Source organism: Urocitellus parryii, chromosome X, assembly GCF_045843805.1.
Source record: "Urocitellus parryii isolate mUroPar1 chromosome X, mUroPar1.hap1, whole genome shotgun sequence".
Taxonomy (NCBI): domain Eukaryota; kingdom Metazoa; phylum Chordata; class Mammalia; order Rodentia; family Sciuridae; genus Urocitellus; species Urocitellus parryii.
Genome location: NC_135547.1, coordinates 95,893,875 through 95,918,812, shown reverse-complemented (window position 1 = coordinate 95,918,812; position 24,938 = coordinate 95,893,875). Strand labels below are relative to the sequence as shown.

The following is a 24,938-nucleotide window of genomic DNA, read 5'->3' as shown; positions in this document are numbered from 1 at the left end:
TTTTCAAGAAGAAAGACTAATGTTCTTAGTTTCAAAAATTGAGTACACAACATATGACAGTTTCCCTTTTTGTTGAAATAAATCACTCATTTATGCTAGGACCATTTTAGGCATTTTAACCCAGAGCTTGGCAGCACATGCTGTGTAGTATTACAGTGATTAAGAAAAGCTTCCATTTAAAAATGGTACTAATTTTTGATGACTTAGTTATTTGGATACCCTAAAGTTCAGTGCTCCCTGAGAATTACGTTTGCATCTTTTAGGATACTTTTCCCCAATTTATATATTTCTCATTAAAAACAAACTAGGAGACTTTTACTTTCCTGTGTAAATTTTTTCTATGCTGAACAACGAATACAAGAATTACATTTATTTGGGTTCTGATTTTTTTTTTTAATCTTCATGGTCAAATGAGTTTTTGAATAAATCTGACATTTAATGGGCAGTTTTAGCATTTAGTCAATATTAATTGATTTGAATTTATACATAATCCTCAGCTCATATGAGAAATTCTTTTTAATAGTAGATCTGAGTATAATTTCATGAATCACAGAGACCAATGATGGAGAAATATATTGTCAAATATTGGCTCATAAAATCTGTGAAATTATGGCATAGAAATGTTTTAACATATGAAAAATCTTGCAGTATTTGGTCTCAGATATACCCAGAAAAACTGGAGTTGTATTTTCATTTTATATCACATACAGGAGTTTGCAGGAGTTCTCAGCCCTGTAATTTAGAAAGTATAGATACCCTATCAGTACTTATCTAAAGACTATACTTGCATTTAAGAAATTGATGGATTTCATAATGTAAAGTTTTTTTTTAATTTTTAGGTTTAAGTGATTAGAACTTCATAAAATGCATTAAAATCTTTTCTAAATGTTGTGTTGGAGACAACTTGACTTTTAGGACTAACTTTCCACTTTATTTAAAGTCACAATTATTTTACATTTTTACCAGCAATTTTTATTTTCCTTTGGGTGACTTATTCCCAGTTATATTGTCATCTATCATTGTGTATTAGGGAAATTTAAAGTCTTTTTGCCATCATTTTGTAATTTAAGAGATTGGATTAAATTATATATGATATATTTTTCAGTATCTCTTTTGGTAATTAGCTTCATCAAGGTCCATATCTTTAGCTTTTTTTTTTTTTTTTCGGACCCCCTCTTAAACATTTTTTTTTTCTTCCATGTTTCATTATGGAAAGGATTTGAATCATCTCACATGTTGACATCTTCCACTAACTTAAATAGGGTGCCTGACTCTCTGCACAAGTGCTCATTCACACTTTCCTGGTGGCTTCTTTGAGTTTTTATTTAAAATCCCTTTTCCTGTTGTTGCTAGGCCAAAGTAAACAAAGCTGCAATTATTAACAACATTTAATTGATTGAATAAGTAAGAGTGTCAATAAGAACTTTAACACCAGATGATAGATAAGCTTTGAGAGTTGAGTTAATTACATATTAACCATGTCCAAGAATCAAAGAATGACTGCCCATAAGAGATCAAAGTGACTGGACAGGAAGCTCAGAGGGGTAAGTGAATTACCAAATGCTACAGAATTTTTCATGACATAATTGGCCTTGGGCCCCTACAATACTGACTACCAGGATAGTGTTTTTTCTATTCCCGACCTCATTGGATTTGCCCTATAGGCATATTAATAGATCTCCACTAAACATTATTATGTTTTACTTTGAAATTTTATGCTCTAAAATGTTGTAACTGTTGCTTGACTGTAATTTATACATTAGACTATATTACACCGGAAGTTATTACATTGTGACTATTTAAATTTCAAAATATGGGGCAACCTATTAGGTATAATTATTTTCATGTGATAAACTCATTTAATTTTTAAATTAGTATGTTTAAGATAATATGTAGAGGTTTAACAGTTTTGATCAGCTTTTGGAGCAAATGTACCTTTGAAAATCTGATGAAAGCTATTAGACCTTTTCACAAAAAGGAAAAAAAAAAGCACGTTTTTGTACACAGACATTTTCCCCCATACCAGCCCAACATCTTATGTTCTGGAAACCTCTTCATTGTCACTGTCCCTGTAGTATAATTATTTGTGGCCAATACTGAAATTTCACAGAAGTGGTAAAAATAATTAAAAACATTATATCATGGGAGAGTTAATGGTAATGTATTAGACCATGATGAAAAGAGTCAAAACATTCAAGCCAAAACTAAGGCACCTATGTTTTATAATTTAAATAAGCCCATGACAAATAGAGAAAAACCTAACATGTTTTGAAAAGAAAAAATTAGGGAGAAATGGAAAGGTAATGGAAGACTGTTGTGGTTGACGTGATTGATTACTTTTAGTAGTTTCCCAATACAGGTATTTAAAGATTTTTATATATTAAAGTCATTGATATTACATATGCATTTATGATTTACCATGCATTTGTATTTGCTTACAGATATCGTTGGCCATTGAAAGCACTTGAAAAAATTTAGATGTACATGGAAGAGGAAAGTTTTAGTCAGAGGGTATTCTCTAATTCATGTGTCAGCCCATTTGTCTATCCATGACTCATGTGAAACCCAGTGCCCCTCTATGCAGCATGGGTTGGTTATAGCTATGAGCCTGAAGTGCTGTTGATACAAGTTGAGCATCCCTAATCTGGAAATTCAAAACATATTTTCCCAAAGCGTGTTTTGAGGATTTTTTTCAAAGTGTCTGAAATGCTCCAGAATCTGAAACTTTCTGAGCATCAACATGATGTTGCAGGTAGAAAATTCCTGTACCTGATCTCATGTGATAAGTTGCAATCAAAGCAGACACATGGAAAGTACTTTATAAAACTACCTTAAGGCAATTGTGTATAAGGTGTATATGAAACATAAATGAATTTTTGTTTAGACTTTGATCCCATTCCCAAGATAGGTCATTATGTATATGCAAATATAACAGTATCTGAAAAAAATCCCAAATCTAAAACACTTTGGGCCCAAGCATTTTGGATAAGGGATACTCAACCTGCACCCAAGGTTGGATCAGAAGTTCTGTGGGAGCAAAGAGAAGGGAATAGTTAATTATACATAGAGTAAATGATAGGAAAAGTAATTCATTGAGAAAGTTATGCTTGATGGTAGTGTCATTGATTTTTAAATAGATTCTGAAATGTATTTAAATGGACATTTAAGGTGACTATTTCCAAATTAAATGAGTTAGCTGTAAGCTGTGGCTTAAAGATCTCTTCGTGCGTTGCCTGCATTTATTCATTCAATATTCATCAATTGAGTGCTCATTATGGACTGTGAATAAAAGTTGTGGGTTTTGCTGTTTTCTTGCTTTGGGAACATTGCCTTGAAAATATAAGTGTGAGCTGACATTTGTCTATATTTTTTATTGTCCTTGTAGTGTTCATTCCAAGAGTCCTAGTATGCAGTATGCGAGAATTCTGTTGGCCAGGGACAAGTCACTTTTAGGGATAAAGAAGAACTATGTGATATGACAGAACATAAGTTATAGCTACACCAAAACTTTGCTCTAATACTCTTGGCTTGTTCTGTAGGCATTGTTCACCTAGGGCCCTGCTTATGGAAATTTATTACTATAATTGTTGAATAATCATATAAGAGATGAAACTATCTTTTACCAATGGTGTATTTGTCAGTATGTTTTGAGGCATCGTTTTTCAGAAAGGTATCTATCACCCTTTGTAGGTGGAAAAATTGAGTTTAGTCTTTTTTCCCCTGTAGAACTTCTCAGGGCCTTTAATATACCAGTGTTCTCTGAGAATTTCTTAGAAGGAGAAACAGTGTAAGGTCTCCCAACTTCATTGATAGTTTTCCCTGAAGCATCTTGCTTAAGGACTAGTGTTCCAAAAAACATTTTGAGAACTGTGACTTTAAACTATAGCCCATCCTAGTATGCAAAATATGAGTATGGCTGGGTAGAATGCTCATGCTTAAAAACTAAACAAAAAGGCATGCTGTCCATCTACAGCAATATTTTTTTTAAAAAAACTGTACTAGTTAGTATTTAAAATTTTAAGTTTCAATGAAAGAAGGGGGACAAATAATGAATCAAGGGATAATTGCATTCCCTAACTTGAGTGAGACCCATTTATCTAAAGTGAAGATGAATGTTGAACAATAATCAAATAAATTAGGACTGTCTAGACAGCCAGTCTGTTGAATTCAGGGCAAATTGAACTTAATTGTTAGCTTTCTTCTATTTATCATTTGAGACAACCATATCTGTTTAGTTTATTAAAGGTGAAGGATTATGAGCTTTGGCCTTTTAAAAAACAGAGAATGATTTCTCTGAAAAAAAGCAAAGATGCAGATGGATATAGATATAGATTAGATAGTTCAATAGATAGATAAATAGGAATGGTGTATGTGTCAGAAACAAGTTTATATGTACATTGATATTCTCTGTTCTCTTCTGCCAGAAAATACAATACTGCTTTAAAGATCAAAAACTGTATTAGTGGGCTGGGGCCATAGCTCAGTGGCAGAGCGTTTTCCTAGCATGTGTGAGGCACTAGGTTTGATCCTTAGCCCTGCATAAAAAATTAAATAAAGGCATGCTGTCCATCTACAACTATAAATTAAAAAAACTATACTAGTCGTATTTAAAATCTGCTGACTAATGCATAAAGGTTAAAATGACCTGACACCCTATTCTTTTCAATCTGTCTTGGTTGTTTGAGATAAGGACAAACTAAGTAGCATTGGACATTTCCCTGTCACCCTCATCATCCTTATGAGCATTGTTTTGATTTTTTAGCATGTGGTTCTTCTATTGTTGCAACAAGTATTTGAATACATGAAACTTGGCAGGCTCTATTCTAGGGATACAAGGTTATATAATACATTTCTGTTCTCAAAAAGTTTATAACACACAGTTAGCCTCTTAAGGCATCTCAACCGATACTTCTAAAACAGGATGATTACTATTTCCCCATGATTCATTTTACCTTGGCTGTTTCCAACTTAGTAAGGGGTACCATCATTTACCTAGTTGCCCAGGTCAAAAATCTTGGAGCCATTCTTGACTTCTCTCTTTTTGGCATACACCACAGCCATTCAAATGGCAAACCTCGCTGGGTTAGCCTCAAAATATGCCCCTAGTCTGACCACTTCCCCCCACTGCAACCACAGCCACGCTCATTCAAACTATTGTGGTCTATTGCCCTTGTCCAAGCCACTATGATCACTTTCCCAGAGATCTGCCTCTTATTTAGTCTCCGTCCTCCCCTCCTCTCTTCTTCCTTATTGTTTGCTTTCCTCACAGCAACCAGGATGGTCTTTTTTTTTTTATTAGCTACACATGACATTACAATGATCTTGGCATTTCATACATTTGAATCAATTGGGGTACTTTTTTTAATATTTATTTTTAATATTTATTTTTTAGTTTTCGGTGGATACAACATCTTTATTTTATTTTATTTTTTTAATGTGGTACTTAGGATCAAACCCAGTGCCCTGTGCATGCCAGTCAAGCGTGCTACCACTTGAGCCACATCCCCAGTCCCACCCCTCTACTTTTAATCTTCAATGGCTCCCCCATCATGCTTAGACCAAAACCCAGAGACTTTGCCAAAATGTACAAGGTACGATGTCATTTTGTATCTTCTTAGTCTGGTTTCATCTTCTCACTCGAATGAGTGGCTGTGCTAGCCTCTTTGTTGTTCTTTGAGCACATCAAACTTGTTTTTATCTTCCCCCATATACTTGCATGGCTCACTTCCCTACTTCATTAAAGTCTGCTTTAATGTCACTTCTAAGAGACTTTCCATGATGACCCTATCTAAAAAAGCACTCCCTAACTACTGTTATACTTCTTTCCCTTTGCTTTGATTTATCTTACAGAACTAAATATTTCATTAATATTTTATAACACTTAATATTTATTTATATGCATATCTTAACTGAATATAAGATTTGTGAGTGCTTGCTTATATTCATCTCTGCATCACAACATCTAAGACAGTGATTAGGAACTAGTTAGGAGCACAGTGTTATTTGTTGGCTGAAGGAATGAATTCAGGTAGGTTTATTATACTTGGTGAAGGTTTTAAAATAAGTAATTGGCTAGTACCTTCCATATGATGTTAAATAAAATTGTAATGGTGGGCATTACTACATCATTTCTGACTTTAATGCCGCTATGTTGTCACCATAAGCATGGGTGTCAAGCCAATCATGGCAAAAGTCCCGGAAGCCTTCCCAAATCACCCCTAGCAAGCTGGCTTTAGTGTCTCCATAGCACCTTTTGTATTCCATTATTATACTCTGGAACACAATGAACTTGTTCATGTATTTATCTTATAGAACAACCCTGAGAAATCCTGTGTACATCCCAAGAAATTTCTTTCCCACAGAATACCCTTTGGGAAAACCTGAATTAGAGTAATCAGGACCAGGGAAGTAGTACTTAAGATAGTACCTGAAATTACAAAAGGTGATCAACACTACCTAGAATAGCATAAAGAAGTTTTAGGATTGAAGCAAAACCACGAGCCTTAGAAAACTGGTCATCAGTGACCTTACGGATGATAGTGATGATGACAGCTCGCAATAATATAACATTTACTACATACTGATCACTTGACTGAGTAATTATGTGTTACCTTGTATAATCCTAATATTAGACACCAGGAAAGATCCATTATTATTATCTCCTTTTACAGATTAAAAAAAAAAGGCTGAAGAAACATTACTAGGATTATCACACACTCTATAGTGGAAACTCTTCCAAAAATACACTTGACCCTCTGTATCTATAGGTTCCACATTTTCATATTTAACTTCTCTTGGACCAAAAAACATTTGAGAAAAAAAATATCATCTGTACTAAACATGTACATATTTTTTCTTATAATTATTCCCTAAACAATATACCATAATAACTATTTACATGGCATTGTAATTAGTATTACAAGTAATCTAGATGATTTAAAGTATATGGAAGATGTGCATAGGTTATATGCAATTGAACATCATTTTATATAAGGGACTTGAGTATCCATATATTTTGGTATCCATGAGCATCTTGGAAACAATCCCTCAAAGATACTGAAAATATTAAGAGAATCAAATAGGAACCTGTACCAGGATATGTTTTATTTCACCAATTTATTATAGGATTTTTGTTTTATTATTATTTTTTTTTAGCTGTGAATGCCCTTCAGTAGGAACACATACCATTGAATTTGTGAGGGTTTTTGAATTGCAATCTCTGAAGAAGGTTCCATTCATTAATAAATTATTTCAACAAAATAATTTATTTTGTTTCCTGATGGTCCACTGTGTGCCAGGCTCTGGAAATATAGCAGTAAGCACAACAAGACCTTATTTTCACAGTGGCTTAATTAAATAATTATAGAAAGTGTGTTGTGTGCACATGTGCATGGTGCCAGGTAATGATGTGTTCTAAGGAGAAAAATATAGGTAGTTGAAACAGAGTATGACAGGTGACTATATTGTTTGTCTACAATGATAGTGGGGCCACTGAGCATTTTTCATGAGCATTTTTCATGAGCATTTTTCATATTTCATGATTTATTGTATGGAGGAAATGGAGACAGCAGATCATGTGTTATAGAAGAAAATCAGAAAGCATACAGGAACTGGAAAGAATGGCATGAGTCAATGGAGAAATTTCATCTTTTCCTCTGGCAATATGAATTTGCTTAAAGAAATAAGAAAAAAAAACAGAGGAAACTTGCAAGGTAGAGAAGGCAGGGATATGTGTGGAAGCTAGGTTCCACCCTAAAAGGATGCCTGAGATTTATAGCCCAGGGAGAAAAGTGTAATTTTCCTGAAGGATTCATCACAGATATTAAATCCCAAGGTGTGCCATATAGGTAAAATCACTTCCTATATCATTTATCGGGGAACAATAGCCATTCCAGGATGTTGGAAGCACTGTAGAATCTATGGAAGCAGTTTCCATGAGCAGTGGCTTTAAGAAGCTGGAGCTTGGTTTGAGGTTGCTATGACAACACCTCTGCTGGCTGCAAGCAACCTCTCACCCAGGCTCTTCTGATCTAATAACCAGGGCTATCATTGCCTGAACTCTTAATAAGGTGTGCTTTTAGCAGACTTCCTTAAAAAAACCAAAAAAACAAAAAAAACAAAAAAAAACAAACAAAAAAAAACCTCTTTAAGAAATTCTTCAATATTTTGGCTTCTGTAAAACCCAAATGATTGAAGAGAGTGACATCAGGAGAAGAATTGTATCATTTTAAATTCATCAGCCCTATTTAAAATACTGCAACAAGCCAGGCATGGTAGTACATGCCTATAATCCCAGCCACTCGGGAGGCTGAAGCAGGAGGATCATCAAGTTCGAGGCTAGCCTCTGCAACTTAGCAAAACCCTATCTCAAAATAAAAAGGACTGGGGATGTAGCACTGTGGTAGAGCACCCCTGGGTTTATTCCCCAGTAACACAAAGATAAATAAATAGATAAAAATATAATAGTGCAATATGATTAAAGTTTTGCCTACGCCATGACCCATAGTTTTCAAGTTTTTGCATTTGAAAGTAAGTCAGATCACCTTATTCACACCATAAGACTTTAACAAACTGTAAATGTAGTGTCTCTCTCTCTCTCTCTCTCTCTCTCTCTCTCTCTCTCTCTATCTCTCTATCTCTCTCTCTCTCTCTCTCTCTCTCTCTCTCTCTCTCTCTCTCTCTTTCTCATCCATTTATGACTGTGGTTTCTCTGGGCTCTGTACACTCAAAGAAAACCACAGGACACTTGTGGGTCCTGGGACCTTTACTCCTAATTACCTCTGTTTGTCATGATTTGAGAGAGGGCTCCATAGATTTTAATATGTCCACTTAGACCTCTTCCCTCAAAAACACAGGTAGGAGAATTATAGGCTTTTGTCACACTTTAGACTATGAACTGCTTTCCAAGGCCTCAGCTCCTACACAACAGTGAATGTCATAAATACTTGCTGATTTAATAGACAATCATGTTGTAGTGTGAAATCACACTTATGGTCTGAAATCCACACTCATGGTCTGAAATCCACACACATACACATACCATGGAATCCCAAATGCTGCAAAACAGGTGCCTTCTACCCACTCCCACCCAGGTTAACCTTGAGGAAGTGTAGGTTTCTTACTCTGTATTCTATGTGGACATTAATTGATAGAAAAATGAGAGAAAGGAAAAGCTATAATACACATTGCTTTTAGTTTTGCTTTAGCAATCTATCTTACTTAGAAACAAAATGAGATTCAAGGTGAGATTTTTTTCTCTTTTAATAATAAATGTGAAAAATTAAACATTGGTTATAAAATCTATTTTTATAGTAGTCACATTTTATTTGATGACTTGTCTTCAAACTTAAGAGCCTTTCCTAACTATTTGATTCTGTTTACCAAAATATCCTAAATAAACATTTTGAAAGATTATGGCAAAAGTCCCTAAACTAATCCTAAACTAATCCAGTTGGGATATTTTTTTTCTACAGGTGATCTTTGAATTTTATAGTGAAAAGGAGAGGGTGAAATGCATAATGATATACAAAATAAGTATAAAAAGGAGTTAGTCTTCTGAGTAGTGATTGTTTATTGCTGGCACCGAAAGGCATTTACCAAGCTCATTTGGAGTTAACATGCTAGATTAGGTTTTATTAAGGCTCCATGTAGGGTATGAAGAATCAGATCCTTTGCTTTTTGAGTTTGGTTATGGTCATATCAGCCACTTGTTTTTCTTATCTGGAATACAGGAATAATGAAAAATACTCTGAGGGGTGGGTGTAACAGGCAACAAGGGAAGACATTTAGCATGGATCTGCAGGCTACTGTGGAGATAAGATGCTTCCATGGGCACAACTACTATAGGTCCTGCTAATAAATGCTAGATTCTTTTGTATATAATTTTTCAAAATGTTATTAGTTTCTTATAATTCTCCAAAGGTAGACAATGAGAGTTTTTGTTTGTTATTGTTGTAAACTCATGGATTTAAGTTGCTGTAGTTATTTTTATTTGATATTCAAATTGTTCCATCTTTGGACAGTGGAAGTTTATACAGGCAGGCTCTTGAATCTTTTTCACATAATCCTAGTACTCTGATAGTGTTCTTGCTTTCTAGTATAATTTAATGTTCAAGGCTCATCTTGTACATTTCCTGCCTCAGATATATAATAGGTCACCATAGTGATAAGTGAAATTTTAGAAATCAAAAGCTGGGTATTTGGAATGCTCATTGCCACTGGGTAGGTTATTTTTTCTAGCCCTTCTCATTGGATGGGATGTGGAAATATTTTTATTGAATGTATACAGATATGATACCAAAAATTCCTACTCATACTTAGGACTATATTTTTACTTAATCTCATCTTCTTTACATCTGCATTTTTTATCTCCATGCCCAAAATCTTTCTTAATGACAGCTGTAAAGATGTAGAATATAACTGCTCATGCCTTAGATAAAGTGTATGCATAACCATCCTTCCAAAAAGTACACTAGGGAAATGGGAGTGAAAGAGTAACTTTTGGTAGAGACCTGACAAACAATCCCTTAGCTAAGTGATCATATCAAGGTCAACATCAGTAATCAATCAATTAATAATTTATTTATTTACTTATTCATGTTAGTTACGGCACTGAGGATTGAACTCAGAGGCTTAGCATGCTAGGCACACACTCTACCATTGAGCTACATCCCCAGTTCTTTTAAAAAAATTTTTGACACAGGGTGTCACTTATTTGCCCAGGCTAGTCTCAAACTTGTGATCCTCCTGCCTCAGTCTTCCAGATAGCTGGGATTACAGGCGGGTGCCACCACACTTGTGGTATCAGGCTCTCTTAATATAATGTTAATCTACTACATTGTGCTCAATATTTATGATGTTACTATGTTAGTTCAAAAATATTATATCTTTATTAAAAGCTTTTATTTACAGATTAAAACCTGTTCTCATCTTTGTTTGAATCCATTTAATAAAGTATGAAGCATGATTCCTGTCTTTTGGTAACTTAGAATCTAGTGAGGGAAACTAGATCTAGGAAGAATGTCATCCTGATATAAACCAGAAGAGATAATCATATGGGGTTTTAAGTTAAGCCATAGATATACTGAGAGCTGGTGTAACCAGGGAGAATCTTCAGGAAAATATACACTTTTGTTTATATGATCAGAATTTCTGGACATGGGACTTAGAAAATTCCCTAAACATAATTTGATTATTACCAGAAAACAAAATACATATTATCAAAATTATTACATTTTTGTCAACCAAGATGATTGAATTAGGAGATTTTTGAATCCCTTATGTTAGATAATAAAGTAAATAAGTTAGTAAAATTCAGCAACTGTGTAATAAAATTCAGTTAATCAGTGTGGTCAGAATTTCTTAGAAAAAAACATCAAAATCAATGGAGTATGTGCAATGCCCTGCACTCATTTTATGGGTAGACCTGGTTAAATCTTGTATGTCTAGCATTTAGATGTTAATAGTTCTCTTTTGTTTTCCCTTTAGGATTGGCTGCTGCCAAACTCTTATCTGAACATGAAGTTAATGTTTTGGTTTTAGAAGCTCGGGACAGAGTTGGAGGAAGAACATACACTGTGAGGGTAAGTGATTTTAATACTTGCATATGATTTATCTCACTCAAAACTGTAAGTGAGCTGGGCATGGTGGCTCATGCCTGTAATCCCAGCAGTTTGGGAGGCTGAGGCAGGAGGATTGTGAATTCAAAGCCAGCCTCACCAAAAGCAAGGTGCTAAGCAACTCAGTGAGACCCTGTCTTTAAATAAAATACAAAATAGGGCTGGGGATGGGGCTCAGTAGTTGCATGCCCCTGAGTTCAATCTCTGGTAACACCCTAAAAATAGAATTGGAGCCTTTGGAAGTCACAGAACTGGAAGAAATATTAAGAATTCATGCATTTAAGCCATTTGTCCTCCATAGCTCTAATTTACTTCATGAAGTAAAGGGTCATTCTCATCAACAAGCACTCACTGAACAATGACAACCTCTGACCTCCAGTTGCTCACATTCTAGTAAAGACAACAAGTATGAACAAATAACTTCAATATAGTGTCATAATTTCAAAACTAGAGACTGAAATCATCAAGTATGTAGTATCTCAGGTAGGGTTATGGTTTTGCTGGACTGGAAGTGTCTATACACCCCAAACGCACACATACTGTAGGTTCCTTGTTTATTTATCCAGCAGTACTCAGCTGATGGTCACAGTAAGCAGGAGCAAATGTATGTATTTTTGTGCAACTTTTCCCTTGGATTTTTTGTTCAAGACGGGTCTGGATTATATGAGAAGGAACCACAGTTCTTGCTAAACCACTGTCCTTTTTATACCATTCTGGAAAAGTGTACACTTATATTATTTACTAAAATAGTTACTACTAGTGTGTTTGCATGTGACTAAATCTGTGGGAGCTGATGGAAGTACACAGAGGGGATGCAGGGTGGGAAGAAATAGGGCCAAAGATGGATGTTTGGTGAGCTTATAGGTTAAAGGGGGCGGGTGGGCAGAGACAGAAGGAACCAGAGAGAAGCTGTAGATGCAGAGGAGGTTAGAGCAGTGCTATGCCAGTCAGTGGAGGAAAGAGAAAGGGATGCTCAACAGACTCAGATGGTAAAGAATGAAGGCAGGAAAGAGGCCCTTGAATTTGGCAATTAGAAAGTCATTAATGAGACCCTTTGCTAGAACAAATAAATAAGAACTGTGAAGACTTAAGTGAGGATTGGCAAAAAGGGAAAAAATACAGACTTGTTGAATTGACTGGAAATAAAGAATGCATATATCTAACTAGAAGATGTTTCAGTTAGATAATAGAATGGCCTAGGCAATGATAATAGCAGTGGATTAAGCCAAGCAAATATTCAATAATTTCACCGAAGTCTGGTGGTACATAGTCCAAGTTGGGATAGGGGGTTCAGCTTTATCTTCAAGGCTTTAATCTATTGCTGTCCTTCTGCTCTGTCATTCTTTGCATGTTGATTTATGTTGCCTTCTGGTAACAAGGTAGATGCTGACATCTAAGCATCAAGTCCTCATTCAAGGTAGGAAGGAGAGTGATCTTTACTGGAAGACTCAGGTAGACATTTGCTTCAGTTTCATTGGGCAGAGTTAGGTCACCTGGCTCCCTTCAGCTGTAAGAAAGTCTGATATCTAACATTTCCAGACTGCAGAGTGTAATCAGGCAAGAGAAAGGTAACCTCAATGGTTATTGCAATAGCCAACTGATGACATTTGAACTCTGAACTCTTTCAGTCACACCATACCATGCCCTTTCTATCATTTGGGTATGATATCTCACATTCTAGTGAAGACAGCAAGTATGAACAAATAACTTCAATACAGTGTCATAATTTTGAAACTAGAGAGGAGATCATCAAGTATGTAGTGTCTTGGCTAGGGTTATAGTTTTTCTGGACTGGAAGTGACTCTACACCCCAAACATACACACATATGCACATGCACACACATTCATATGATATTTGCTAGATATGTGAAGATGTATCTGAGGCCTTTTCCTACTTGATTAGTTCTAATAGTGTTTCACAGCCTTGCTTTTCCAAGTGGGGTCTGTGGACCTGCAGCCTTGAAATCATCTGGGAACTTGATAAAAATACAGAATTTTAGGCCATGTTCCAGACCTGCTGAATCTGAATCTGCATTTTGACAAGCTCACTAGGAGAGGCTACAAGAAGCACGGCTCTCTGGTATATACACACTTGCTTGCTTTCATTTAATGTTAATCCAGATTAAGTTTATTTGGAGAATTTCTGAGTACTCCTTTGGATGCAGTCTGCCATGGGTCTGGGAGTGAGGAAACTGGGATTCTATCCACTGTACTGGCCTGACATGGTGTCTTGGGTAAGTCCTGTTAGCACTTCACATCCCAGTTTTTTTCATCTGAGTGATATGATACAATCTGGATGAGGAAGCTCCCTTCATCTTCAGATTCTAAACAGTGTATGGTATTGCAAAAAAAATGGTTGCATATTCTGTCTTACTTTTTGGTAGATATGATTCTTCTGTAATTTTTCTGAAAAATATTCCTTCATTTTGTAGGTAGTTATTTAGTTGTGCCTTATCCCTGCTTTTCTTATCTCTGAAACCTCTTGCTTATTAAATAGGAGCATCAGTCATGTTGCAGATTTTCAGTTAAGAACAACTTTCTTTGCATAAGGGAAATGAGGAAATCCAACATGCTTATCCCAATTTGTGTTGTTGGCCTAAGCTGCTTGGCCATGCTGCATCATTTATATATGTCAGCACCAGACAGAACTATTACTGCATATTCATGATATCATGTACCTCTTAGGTATATGAGAAAGGAATCTCAGAAATGCCTGAAGTTACCACTTAGCATTAATATTTCATATGGAAGAAACAGAAGGCTTTTAAAAAGGACAAAAATGGTATTTAATAAGAAACTGAATCAAACATTGTTATAATTGTTTCTAGTAGCATAATCAATTAAGATAATTTTGGCAGAAGATGTCATAAAAACTACTTTACATCTTTAAGTACTGAAATGTCAAAGATGGTATTTCACCTGACAACTATTTGGATGGATTTTCAACTAGTTCAGAACATCCCAATTTTTTTTAATATGATCCCTCCATGATTTTTCAGAGTCAAATTAATAAAGTTGAAATGCCCACAGGGCCACCAAAAGGTTGGTGTATTTGTTTGCTAATATAGTTGCATCTCAGTGGCCTCCTCAAAGGCTGAGTAATAAGATCTAAATAAGGGCCCTAAAGACTAAGGTGCAACATAGCAGAAAACCATATTTCATTTCTAGTGTCTTCATGCTGAACCCAGAGCATCATATATAGAATGTTTTTGCTTTGTAAAAAGCATTCTGTAAAATGCCTCACTCTTTTTACTACTTCACTTAGGATTATACACTTTAAAGAGATTGTCAGTGTTCTAAAGACATTTGAAAACTCTCAAGGGTCCTCTTGCTGTCTTTGTTAAATCCTAGAAATTTACTGGAGTACTTGTTCTCCAATCTTAAAATGGAAATTAGAGTCTAGAGGTTTGGAGGACAGTACTCATGGTTAGTAAAAGAGAACATAAGGATTAGGATGGACAGATTAAAGAAACTTTCATTTCTGCTATTATGGCAGCAAGGTAACCCTGAATAATCCCCCCCCATTGAAATAAGAAAAATGCTGAATAAAATGCACTGTACAGATCTGACAGGGAAGTTAGACATTTGTTGATCCTCCTGGATATTGCATTGGCATCTCAAATTCAACCATCCCAAACTAAACTTCTTATGTTTCTCACTGAGACTGTTATTCCAGCATCTTTCCCCAAATAAGATGGCAACTCTGAAAAACACTTGGGGTAATGCTTAACACTGCCAGACCTACTGTATTCTTCCAGGAAATTATTTTGGCATTGTTTTAAAAACATATTGAGAATTCAATACTCCCCCCCACACACTTTCATTGCTACCTCCTTTCGGGAGCTACCATCATCTTTAGGGTAGATGACTGCAGTAGCCTTCTAACTGATTTCCCTGTCGTTACTCTTGCTCCCAATAATCAATTCTTAGTGCAGCAGCAAGTCTTTAAAATCTAAGTCAGACATTAGCATTTCTCTCCTCAAAACTTTCCAAAGGCTCTCCTTGTCACTTAGAGCAAAAACCAGTGTGCATACATTGTCCTGTGAGGCTGGCCTCTTTCCCAATAGACACTCTAACCTTATCTCCAGTTCTCTTTTCCTTGCTTACTCTGTTCTAGCTACATTGGCCCTCTTGCTATTTCTTAAACATACCAGGTATGCTTTTGCCTTAGAATCTTCACACTGGCTCTTCCTTCTGCCAGCAGTACTCTTTTTCTGGAAATAACAGATTGGGTAAATTATACCAAAGCACAATGAGACTAGACAGATTTCACCATGCACACATGTGTGCATGTATACATACTCATATATCTTCAGAGCATTAGAGAGCCAGAGAGCTAAGAATGTAGTGAGGAATTATGGGGCCAGTATCCAAAAAGGATTGACCTACCTTTTCCTGGGTATTAGGGAGAGTTGTTGGCTACTAAATATTGCTGGGAGACTGAGCAGTTCTTTTGATAGCTTTTTGAAGCTAGGATAATATAATGTCAATTCCAGAGCCCAACGAAGTATGTGTATATATGGGGAAGGTTTTGGTCAACTCCTTGCTTTGGGTTGGGCTACATCTTAGGACTAATGGTGAACTGCAAGAGTACTAGGCCACATGTACATTTCAGCCCAGCTTTTTTAAAAAAAATATTTATAAAAAATTTATTGGGGATAGAAATATTCAAGTGTTTGGGAATGTTTGTTTTGGTCAAATAAATGAAAACTTAAAGTACCATTTAAGTGTTTATAGGACTTTACCTTTGATCAAACATTAAATAAAATATGATTTGAAAGCTAAACTTAAAAACTTAGAAAAGAACTAGGATTTAGTGTTTGTAACTTTGAAAAATTGAGTAAATTTTAAAAATTGAGTTTTAAATCCAAAGTAATTTCTGAGTAATTGTTTCTATAGAGCATAAATGTCATCCTCATGGGCATCAAAAAACTCACAGGGAATGTCTACCCAAGTCACTTGGCCTTTTCAAGTACTATAGCTAAAGTACAGCATATAGCTAAAGGATTCTCCACACAGGCCAAATCAGCCACAAACATGTTTTCGTTGGGCCAGTAGATGTTTCTGAAGATTTTTAAAAATTAATTAACAGCATTAAAGATCAGAAACTTTCATTTGAAGAGATTTCTGACTTCTCTGGAAAACCAGAAGATCTGGCAACAATGAATCACATTTCCCACATGGAGCTGAGTAGCAAATGTCCCTCTGTTCATGTTCCTTCCAGTTAGTCACAGTCTCCACTCATAATTGGACCTTACACCTGTCTGGCCCACATAGATGTTTGAGTATATAACCTCTTCATTTCAAGGTTCTTTGGGGTTCCTAACAGCTGATACTGTGTAGCCTAGGATAAGTACCCAAAAAAAGAGCAGACCCTGCCCTCTTCTCTGCTCTTACCATCCCCACTCCAGCTGGGCTGCCTTCCCATCCAGCCTGCCTTGAGGACTGATTCCAGTCCTTATAGGAAACATGTAAGAAGTTCCAAGGCTGGACTTAATGTTTGCTGCTCTTGTCTTACCAGACACTTTACCTAAGCCATGTGAACTTCCTGATCAGTTCCTGTGACCTTGATCACTTGCTTAGTTTGATGACTGCCTGACTTTGGTCTATGAGGGGTCCCAAACTCAATATTTTTAAATATATTTTTTATTTATACATGAACACAATATCTTTATTTTGTTTATTTTTATGTGGTGCTGAGAATCGAACCCAGTGCCTCACATGTGCCAGGCAAGCGCTCTACCACTGAGCCGCAACCCCAGCCCCTCAAACTCAATTTATAAAGCTCCCACATCTGATCATTCTGTCATCCCAGCTTTTTAAAAATCACTTCAGCACTGAAGAGGAATAAAGTTATTTTTTATTATGGTTAGTATCTCAGGCACTGGGTAGAAACAAACATAAATTCTCTCCGAGAAAGATATCTCCAAGGATTCAAATTATTTCTGCATGTTTTTCAAGTATATGGAGCACTACACAATAAAAATGTAATCAGGTAAGCAAGAAAAAAGGCAGCATTCACACATAAGAACTGGTATAAACAAAAAATAGAAATTGAATAGAGCCATAAGAGGTTATTACAAAAACATGGAGAAGACTGCGGTTGTGGCTCAGGGGTAGAGCACTTGCAGGTGTGAGGCACTGGGTTTGATCCTTAGCACAACATAAAAATAAATAAATAAAATAAAGGTATTGTGTCCATCTCTAAAAAAATAGTTTTAAAAAAACATGGAGGAATTGTAGTTCACCAAGATTTAATTCATTGATCAAATCATCGGGAAATATGTTAATAAGTGAAAAAAAATAGAGAAATGCAGTTAGGAGGGGGAAGGAAAACAATTTCAGTTTGAGAGCTTGCATATTTATAAATAATTTAGTAGATATATGAATATTTTTATGGTTTTTAGTATTCATTTCCCATGATGCATTCTTCCCTGGAAGTGTTTTCAAATATCAAGAGCTCATCAATGTAAGCTGATTTAAGATTTTTTTTCCTGATAGAAATAAGGGAATTAACTCTAATAAGTCTCTGGGTGGCTTCTCCAGCAGTAACTCCAGAGAAAAACATACATAATAACTTGAATGTGTTGCAGAGGATCTAGACTGGTAGGATTTACTACAGAGTTCTTTATTCCTTATGTGTTATATTGCTGATCAGCCACACCAACAGCTCTGCAAATGAAGGTGCTTAGTGAAGTGTCAGACAATGTTATGCCCCAATTCTTGAGAGGAAGAAAAATGATTGCCATTTTCAGTTGTACTTTATAAGGGGAGATGTAATGCACAGTTAATTTTGCAAAATAAATGGAGTTTTTTAAAATCTTTTTTTAAAAATTTCTTTTTAATATTTATTTTTTAGTTTTCAGCGGACACAACATCTTTGTTTGTATGTGGTGCTGAGGTTCGAACCCGGGCCGCATGCATGCCAGGCCAGCGCGATACCACTTGAGCCACAGCCCCAGCCCATGGAGTTATTTTTTATGAGACATAAAGACTTTTTATTTCCAAGTCTTAACTAAAGCCTTCTGACCACTTTTTCTTTCTGCAGAATGAGCATGTTAATTGGGTAGACGTTGGTGGAGCCTATGTGGGACCAACCCAGAACAGAATCTTACGTTTGTCTAAGGAGCTGGGCCTACAGACTTACAAGGTGAACATCAAAGAGCGTCTTGTTCAGTATGTCAAGGTAAGTCTGAGTTTTTATCCAGATGACCAATGGGGGAGCATTTTATTTAAGAAAACATTTTGTTTGTATGTTTGTTGGTATTTGTCTCAAAGCAATCATAAAAATTAGGCTCTTTTCCTTTTTTCATTTAAAAAAGTTGCTAAGGACTCCTGGAAGCATTGTGGGAGATCACGTCTCACCTTGGTTCTCTTCCCTGTTGCCCACTATGGCTCTCATAAGTTGTACCTCCATTCCCCTTCCTAATATATTTGCAGAGCCCTGGGGTTAGGGGTGCTTGCAACAGATATGGTTTCATGCATACACCACACACACACACACACTACCCCAGCCCCAGTCAACTCCTGAATCATTTAGGAGTCAACTCTAAGATCCCAAGGAACTCAATAGTTTGAGATTACTTCTTTAGTCTTTGAACTGGTTCTTCCTCCAGTTCAAAGTGTTAGCTAGATGTTTTTTTAGCACTTGATCATTCCCTTTGTACTTGGCTCTGACTCAGGAAGTCTAGCTCCCGAAGTCTAGTGCATTTTCCTACTGTTTATACAAGAGTTTGTTTAAACTTAAGCTGTTCATATCCACCTAAGAAACAGCAGCTGTTGCCACTGTTATTCTTTCTCATTGAAGCAAACATGGAATGACTAGAGTCTGGAAATATGCCTTGAGAACTTAAGTTTCCCATCTGACATTGCAGCTCACTTCTTGGAATTTGCAGCACAAGGGCAGGGGTTATTTACTCATTCTAATGGCAGGATTCCCATGCCAGTAACCACATCACTTATCAGCAGACACATCTCCCCCTGACTCCACTGCAGGCAGTCACTGTGGGTCTGGAGGCTACAGCACTTAGGGAGCGTCCTGGGAATTAAGGAAATTTGTGGTATATGCATACCAAAACTTGGGCATCATTATGCCCAAGCATGAAATCAGGAATCATGGCAAACTATGATAGCCATGTTGTTTGCAATGCATGGGAGAATCTGGCAGTAACAAATGCAAAAAAAAAAAAAAAAAAAAAAAAACAGTAGCTTTTAGAAAAGTTGTGGATACAGAGATTAAGGGAGGAATAAAGAAAGTATTAAAAAATAATACAAAGTCTCAGTTTGGGCTATATCTCAGTGGTAGAGCACTTGCCTAACATGCATGAGCCCCTGGATTTAATCCTCAATAGGCATAAAAAATGTATACAAAGTGCTTAACAATGTTGGCTTTACTAGGGCACCATCAGAAAGGAGAATACCTTTTGCTTCCCCATTTTCTCTTTCCTGTTTACTGTGGAGTTTCCTTAAGTTAGTAAGAAATAACAATAGTAAGAATAATAGCGCCAAGTGCAGAGGTGCACACCTGTCATTCCAGTGGCTCGGGAGCCTGAGATGGGAGGATTGCGAGTTCAAAGCCTCAGCAACTTAGTGAGGCCCTAAGCAACTCAGTGAGACTCTGCCTATAAATAAAACACAAAAATGGGGCTCTAGATGTGGTTCAGTATTCAAGTGCCCCTGAGTTCAATCCCCGGTACCCCCCCCCCAAAAAAAAGAATAATAGCAGCTAAAAAGAATAATAGTCATTGAGCCCTTTTACATTCTTGCATTTAATGTGAGGAGGGAAGCCTAACCCTTTGCAATCAACTACAAATTAAACAGTCATGGAAATTCACTCTCAACTCCACTGGGAAGCAAATGAGTGTGATGATTACTTGCCATCTAAGCAGATTCACGCTTATTATCTATTTATCCCTAAGATTCAGGCATTGAGAGATTTTTTATTTTACTTGGAATAAAATAAAACAAACAACTAAATACTTTTATGCATGAACTAATTAAAATCTTACATCTACCCCACTGGGCTGCATAATTATCCTCATTTTACAGATGAGAAAACTGATGTTCAAAGAGGTAAAGTGATGTCAAGGTTAAAAACCTAGTAGCATTCTATTAATCCTTGAATGCATATATGGTCTCAGAATTGAAACTAAGGGTTCTGAACAGAAGCAGGGAGGGCCTCCAATGTTTGTTTAACCAAACACATATCTATTGTAAGGTATCTCACCACCAATTTCACTGAAGCTTGACTCATATGATGAGCAGATGCTGTTACTGAAAGACCACTCTTCTTTTACTTCCTTACTCTTCTTCCAGTCTCATGTTCCTTTATGTACATTTTGAAAACTGGGGAAAAACTGGAAATTTGTAGGTGTGTCCTCAAACTAAGTACCTACTAGTCTCCCAGCTATACCCACTCTAAAACATGGTGGTAAGGTGTGATTTTAAAATGGCTCCCACAACCAGCTTTGGTAATTCAACTCCTCATTATTCTTGATGGAGGCAAGGTGGAATTAGAATGAGAAAGTGCTATTTCAGAATTTTGACTGTCGAAGGTTATCAACAGATGATAGTATGCTGTCCAACCTTCCTGACAGAACCTGTGAGTTAAGTGTTATTAGTTAAATATCAGGCTTTCCAATGACTACAATTTTTCTGGGCTTCATAGGGAACCCTGGTTTCAAGAAATCCAGGTCTGATCATTTTATATTTTTAGAGGCTTTGCTTCAAGCTTTACTAGAGGATGAACTGTCTTAAAGAAATGCTGTTTGCTATATCATATGCCTAATTTAAGGAAAGAGAGATGTTAGGATAGTATCTATGGTCACTTTCTTTGTTGCTGCTGTTGAGTCCTTCTCTAAATTTAGGTCTATGCCATCCTTGATAGTCCTACTTCTAAGAAAAAGCACAGCTTCACCTTTCTAGAGGTGGGAGCTACTCAAATCCTACCATATTTTTATTTCACAAAAACACAAGTGTGGCTGTCATATATATAACATACTAGAAAAAGGAATCTTGTTGTGGCTTTGGATTTGGTAGCCTGAAGATTCTTTCAAGAATGTAATTATTTTTAAAAGAATGTAATTGATAACCTTTGGCTTGTTGCCATTGCATGGCTATGCACATTAACATAGTAATATGTAATATTAGGTAATATTAGATCACAATTATTGAACATGCAGAATCTGATAGGTTTGGCACTAAGACTTGTGCTTCAGCTGCACTTTAGACAGCAAATATCTTGTTTAAATCTACACTGCAGTAGTCAATTCCTCAAAGTCAGCCTTGTTCCCATAGTAATGATAAGGATGGTTCTTCTTTACTGAGTGCCGTATCACAGAAAAGGTATGAAGGCAAGATATTTAGTTCAATATTGTAGATAAGATTGTTAATAACTCCACTTATTTAAAACTGTAAAACATCACAACTATCAGTTCTCTCCACTTCTAGGGGAGAAATGGATTTTCTAGCATGATAAGATATTGGGTTAGTAATACAAATTGTCTTGTGACACTCAATATTGCCTTGTGACAACCCTGGCTTCTGTAATCTAATACAGTGTATTCCTTTCTATAAATAACAAAGAAATTACTATAGTGAACAGGTTTTATGAATGTTATAAATTGCATATGGCTTTATTTGAAAGATTATATCCACCAGTGAAGTTAATATAAATTAATTGTGTTGTCTTTAACCCAAAAGGTGAATTTTAAATGGCATCAGTTAAATATATTTAACACATTTTCTGTCATTTCTTTTCTTTTGGATGGTAAGAGAAGCAGCTATCCCTGAATGCCTATTGGATCGATTCATTACTTGCATTAGTAAATAAGATGCTCCCTCATTAAGTTTGTTTTATTAGCAAGTTTTGTTAAGTTGGGGCGACCTTATATTAAATTTTGCAGGCCAGGTCTTATAAAAGAAAGAGGAAATGCCTAGTTTCTTTTTTTTTGCTTCTTTGGATTTCTCTAGATCACAATTGCAGGTAGAGTGAATGGTGTGGAATGGGAGAACCCAGCCAGAGATGGAACAAGGCATTTTTGCCAGAGCTTATTTGCAGGAAAAATTGACATATTTCTGCATTCTTGCTTTCTCCCTGCTTTTCCCATCCTCTCTAAATAAAACTAGAGACTCTAAACATGTACCACACATTTGTTTTTGAGTGGCATGATAAGGATTTATTTAAAACAACAAAGGCTTTCCTGATAATGATAGCTCAGCAAGCAATTTTCCTAGTATTGGTTCTATTCTGCCTGCAGCCATTTATTCCTGGTTTCTATGCCTATGACTAAAGTCAAAAGCTCTTCAGACAGTGTGTGTCCTGGAATACTAAATAAATTTTCTTGGTTACTAAGAGATGAACTTAGTTTTAACAAGTAAGTTGTGTAGAAGGTAATGTTTTGTGTTAATTTGTTTTAATGCTTATCAGATATACTTGTGTTTTTGACCTCTTTCTTAAGACTGTTTCCTTTGAATAAGGGACATTTAATTTTAAGTTTCTTTTAGCACCTTTTCTATATTAACTCGTGGAAGGTATTTCTTTTGTCTCCAAATGAAGTTATATTTTTCACTTTCAGCACCTTTTGGAAAGAAATTTAAGAAGCTAAATATGTTAAGCCCTTATAGGGATATTGCTTGTCCTATCACTACGTTCAAATACTTAAATTCATGATACATACAATAATGCTTTCCATCTGCACTGTACTTTACATAGAGATGTCTTTTTAAATATTTATTTTTAGTTGTAGTTGGACACAATACCTCTATTTTATTCATTTTTATGTGGTACTGAGGATTGAACCCAGGGCCTTGCACATGCTAGGCGAGCACTCTACTACTGAGCCCCAACCCCAGCCCTATGTATACATATAGATGTTTTATGTCATTTGAATTTCCCAATTATAAGTTTTTTAAAAGAGAAGCTATAAACATTTATATATTTTCAGTTTTATCTATCAAATAAAATATAAATATATATGGATAAAGAATGTGGTATATATACACAATGGAGTTTTATTAATTATAAAGAAAAATGAAATTATAGTATTTTCAGGAAAATGGATGGAATTAGAGACCATCATGTTCAGTGAAATAAATTAAACTCAGAAGGCTAAGGGTCATGTGTTTTCTCTCATATGTGGAAGCTAGAGAGGAAAAAGGAAAACAAAGAGGGGGGTGGGTCTTCTAAAAATCAAAGGGAGATCAGTAGAGGAAAGGGACAAAGGGGTGGGATGTGGGGAGGAGGTGGAGGAGTGTTGGGGAATGATATGGACTAAATTATATTGTTATATTGTGTGCACATATGAATATGTAACAACAAATCCCATCAATATGCACAACTATAATGCACCAATAAAATGTGGAAAAATGATATATGGAGGTAGCTTATTAAAAATAGTGTTTGGTAATCTCCACCACCCCCCTTTAGAAAATACCTAATTTGCTGCTTGTGCGTTAACCAGAGATCTTAATGAGAGTTGCTCTTATAAACTTACACTAGGGCTGGAGGTAGCTCAATGGTAGAACTCTGGACTAGCATGCATGAGGCCCTGGGTTTGTTCTCCAGCACAGCAAAGAAATGAGAGGAAATGGCTATACTTTTTGTTGTAGCTGAGGCTGGCCTCAAACTTGGGCTCCTCCTGTCTCAGCCTCTCAAATAACTCGGATTATAGGCATGTACCACCATGCCTAACTTGCTTCCCTTTTTTTCTCTTTTTTTGTTCAGTACTAAATTATTCCAGGGGCACTCTAAAACTGATCTACATCCCCAGCCCTTTTTATTTTTATTTTTGAAATTTTGAGACACAGGGTCTTGCTACATTGCCCGGTTGGCCTTTAACTTGTAATGCTCCTGCCTCAGCCTCCTGATCACCTGGGATTAGAGGCATGCACCACAGAACCCAACTCTTTCATTCATTTTAATAGGGGCTAATTCACTATAGATATTTTGTCTAACCATTCATTGAGAACTGGTCCTAGAGTCACCCTCCTGCCTTGGCCTGACCTCCTCTAACAGCCTAGAAAATGGGGTAGATCAGATACAAAGAATTTCTCTCATACTCATTCTGCAGAACTTTGCGATCACCTCCTCTTTTAGGTAAATGCCCAAAAGAACTTTATAAATGGGATGAAATTTTTAAGTAAACAGTTTCCCCAGGAGAAATTGTTCTCATCTCCATGATAAAACCTAACTCCTAGAGATTCTGACCTCTCAGGTTAGAATGTAGGTTACCCATTGGAGATTAAAATCTCTTCCTTCCCTATCCCTTTTTGCTTTTTTGTTCCTAATTCCCTCTCTGCAACCTCTATCCCTTCCCCACA

General features: G+C 36.1%; 1 protein-coding gene across 1 annotated transcript in view; it reads left to right on the top strand.

Moving 5' to 3' along the window:
- The window catches only part of Maoa (monoamine oxidase A), a 70,579-nt gene that overhangs the window by 5,310 nt on the left and 40,331 nt on the right, over positions 1-24,938 (top strand). The window contains exons 2-3 of the mRNA XM_026387585.2: positions 11,488-11,582; positions 18,667-18,804. Coding sequence (XP_026243370.1) covers positions 11,488-11,582; positions 18,667-18,804 — 233 coding nt within the window. The remainder of the gene's footprint in view (positions 1-11,487; positions 11,583-18,666; positions 18,805-24,938) is intronic.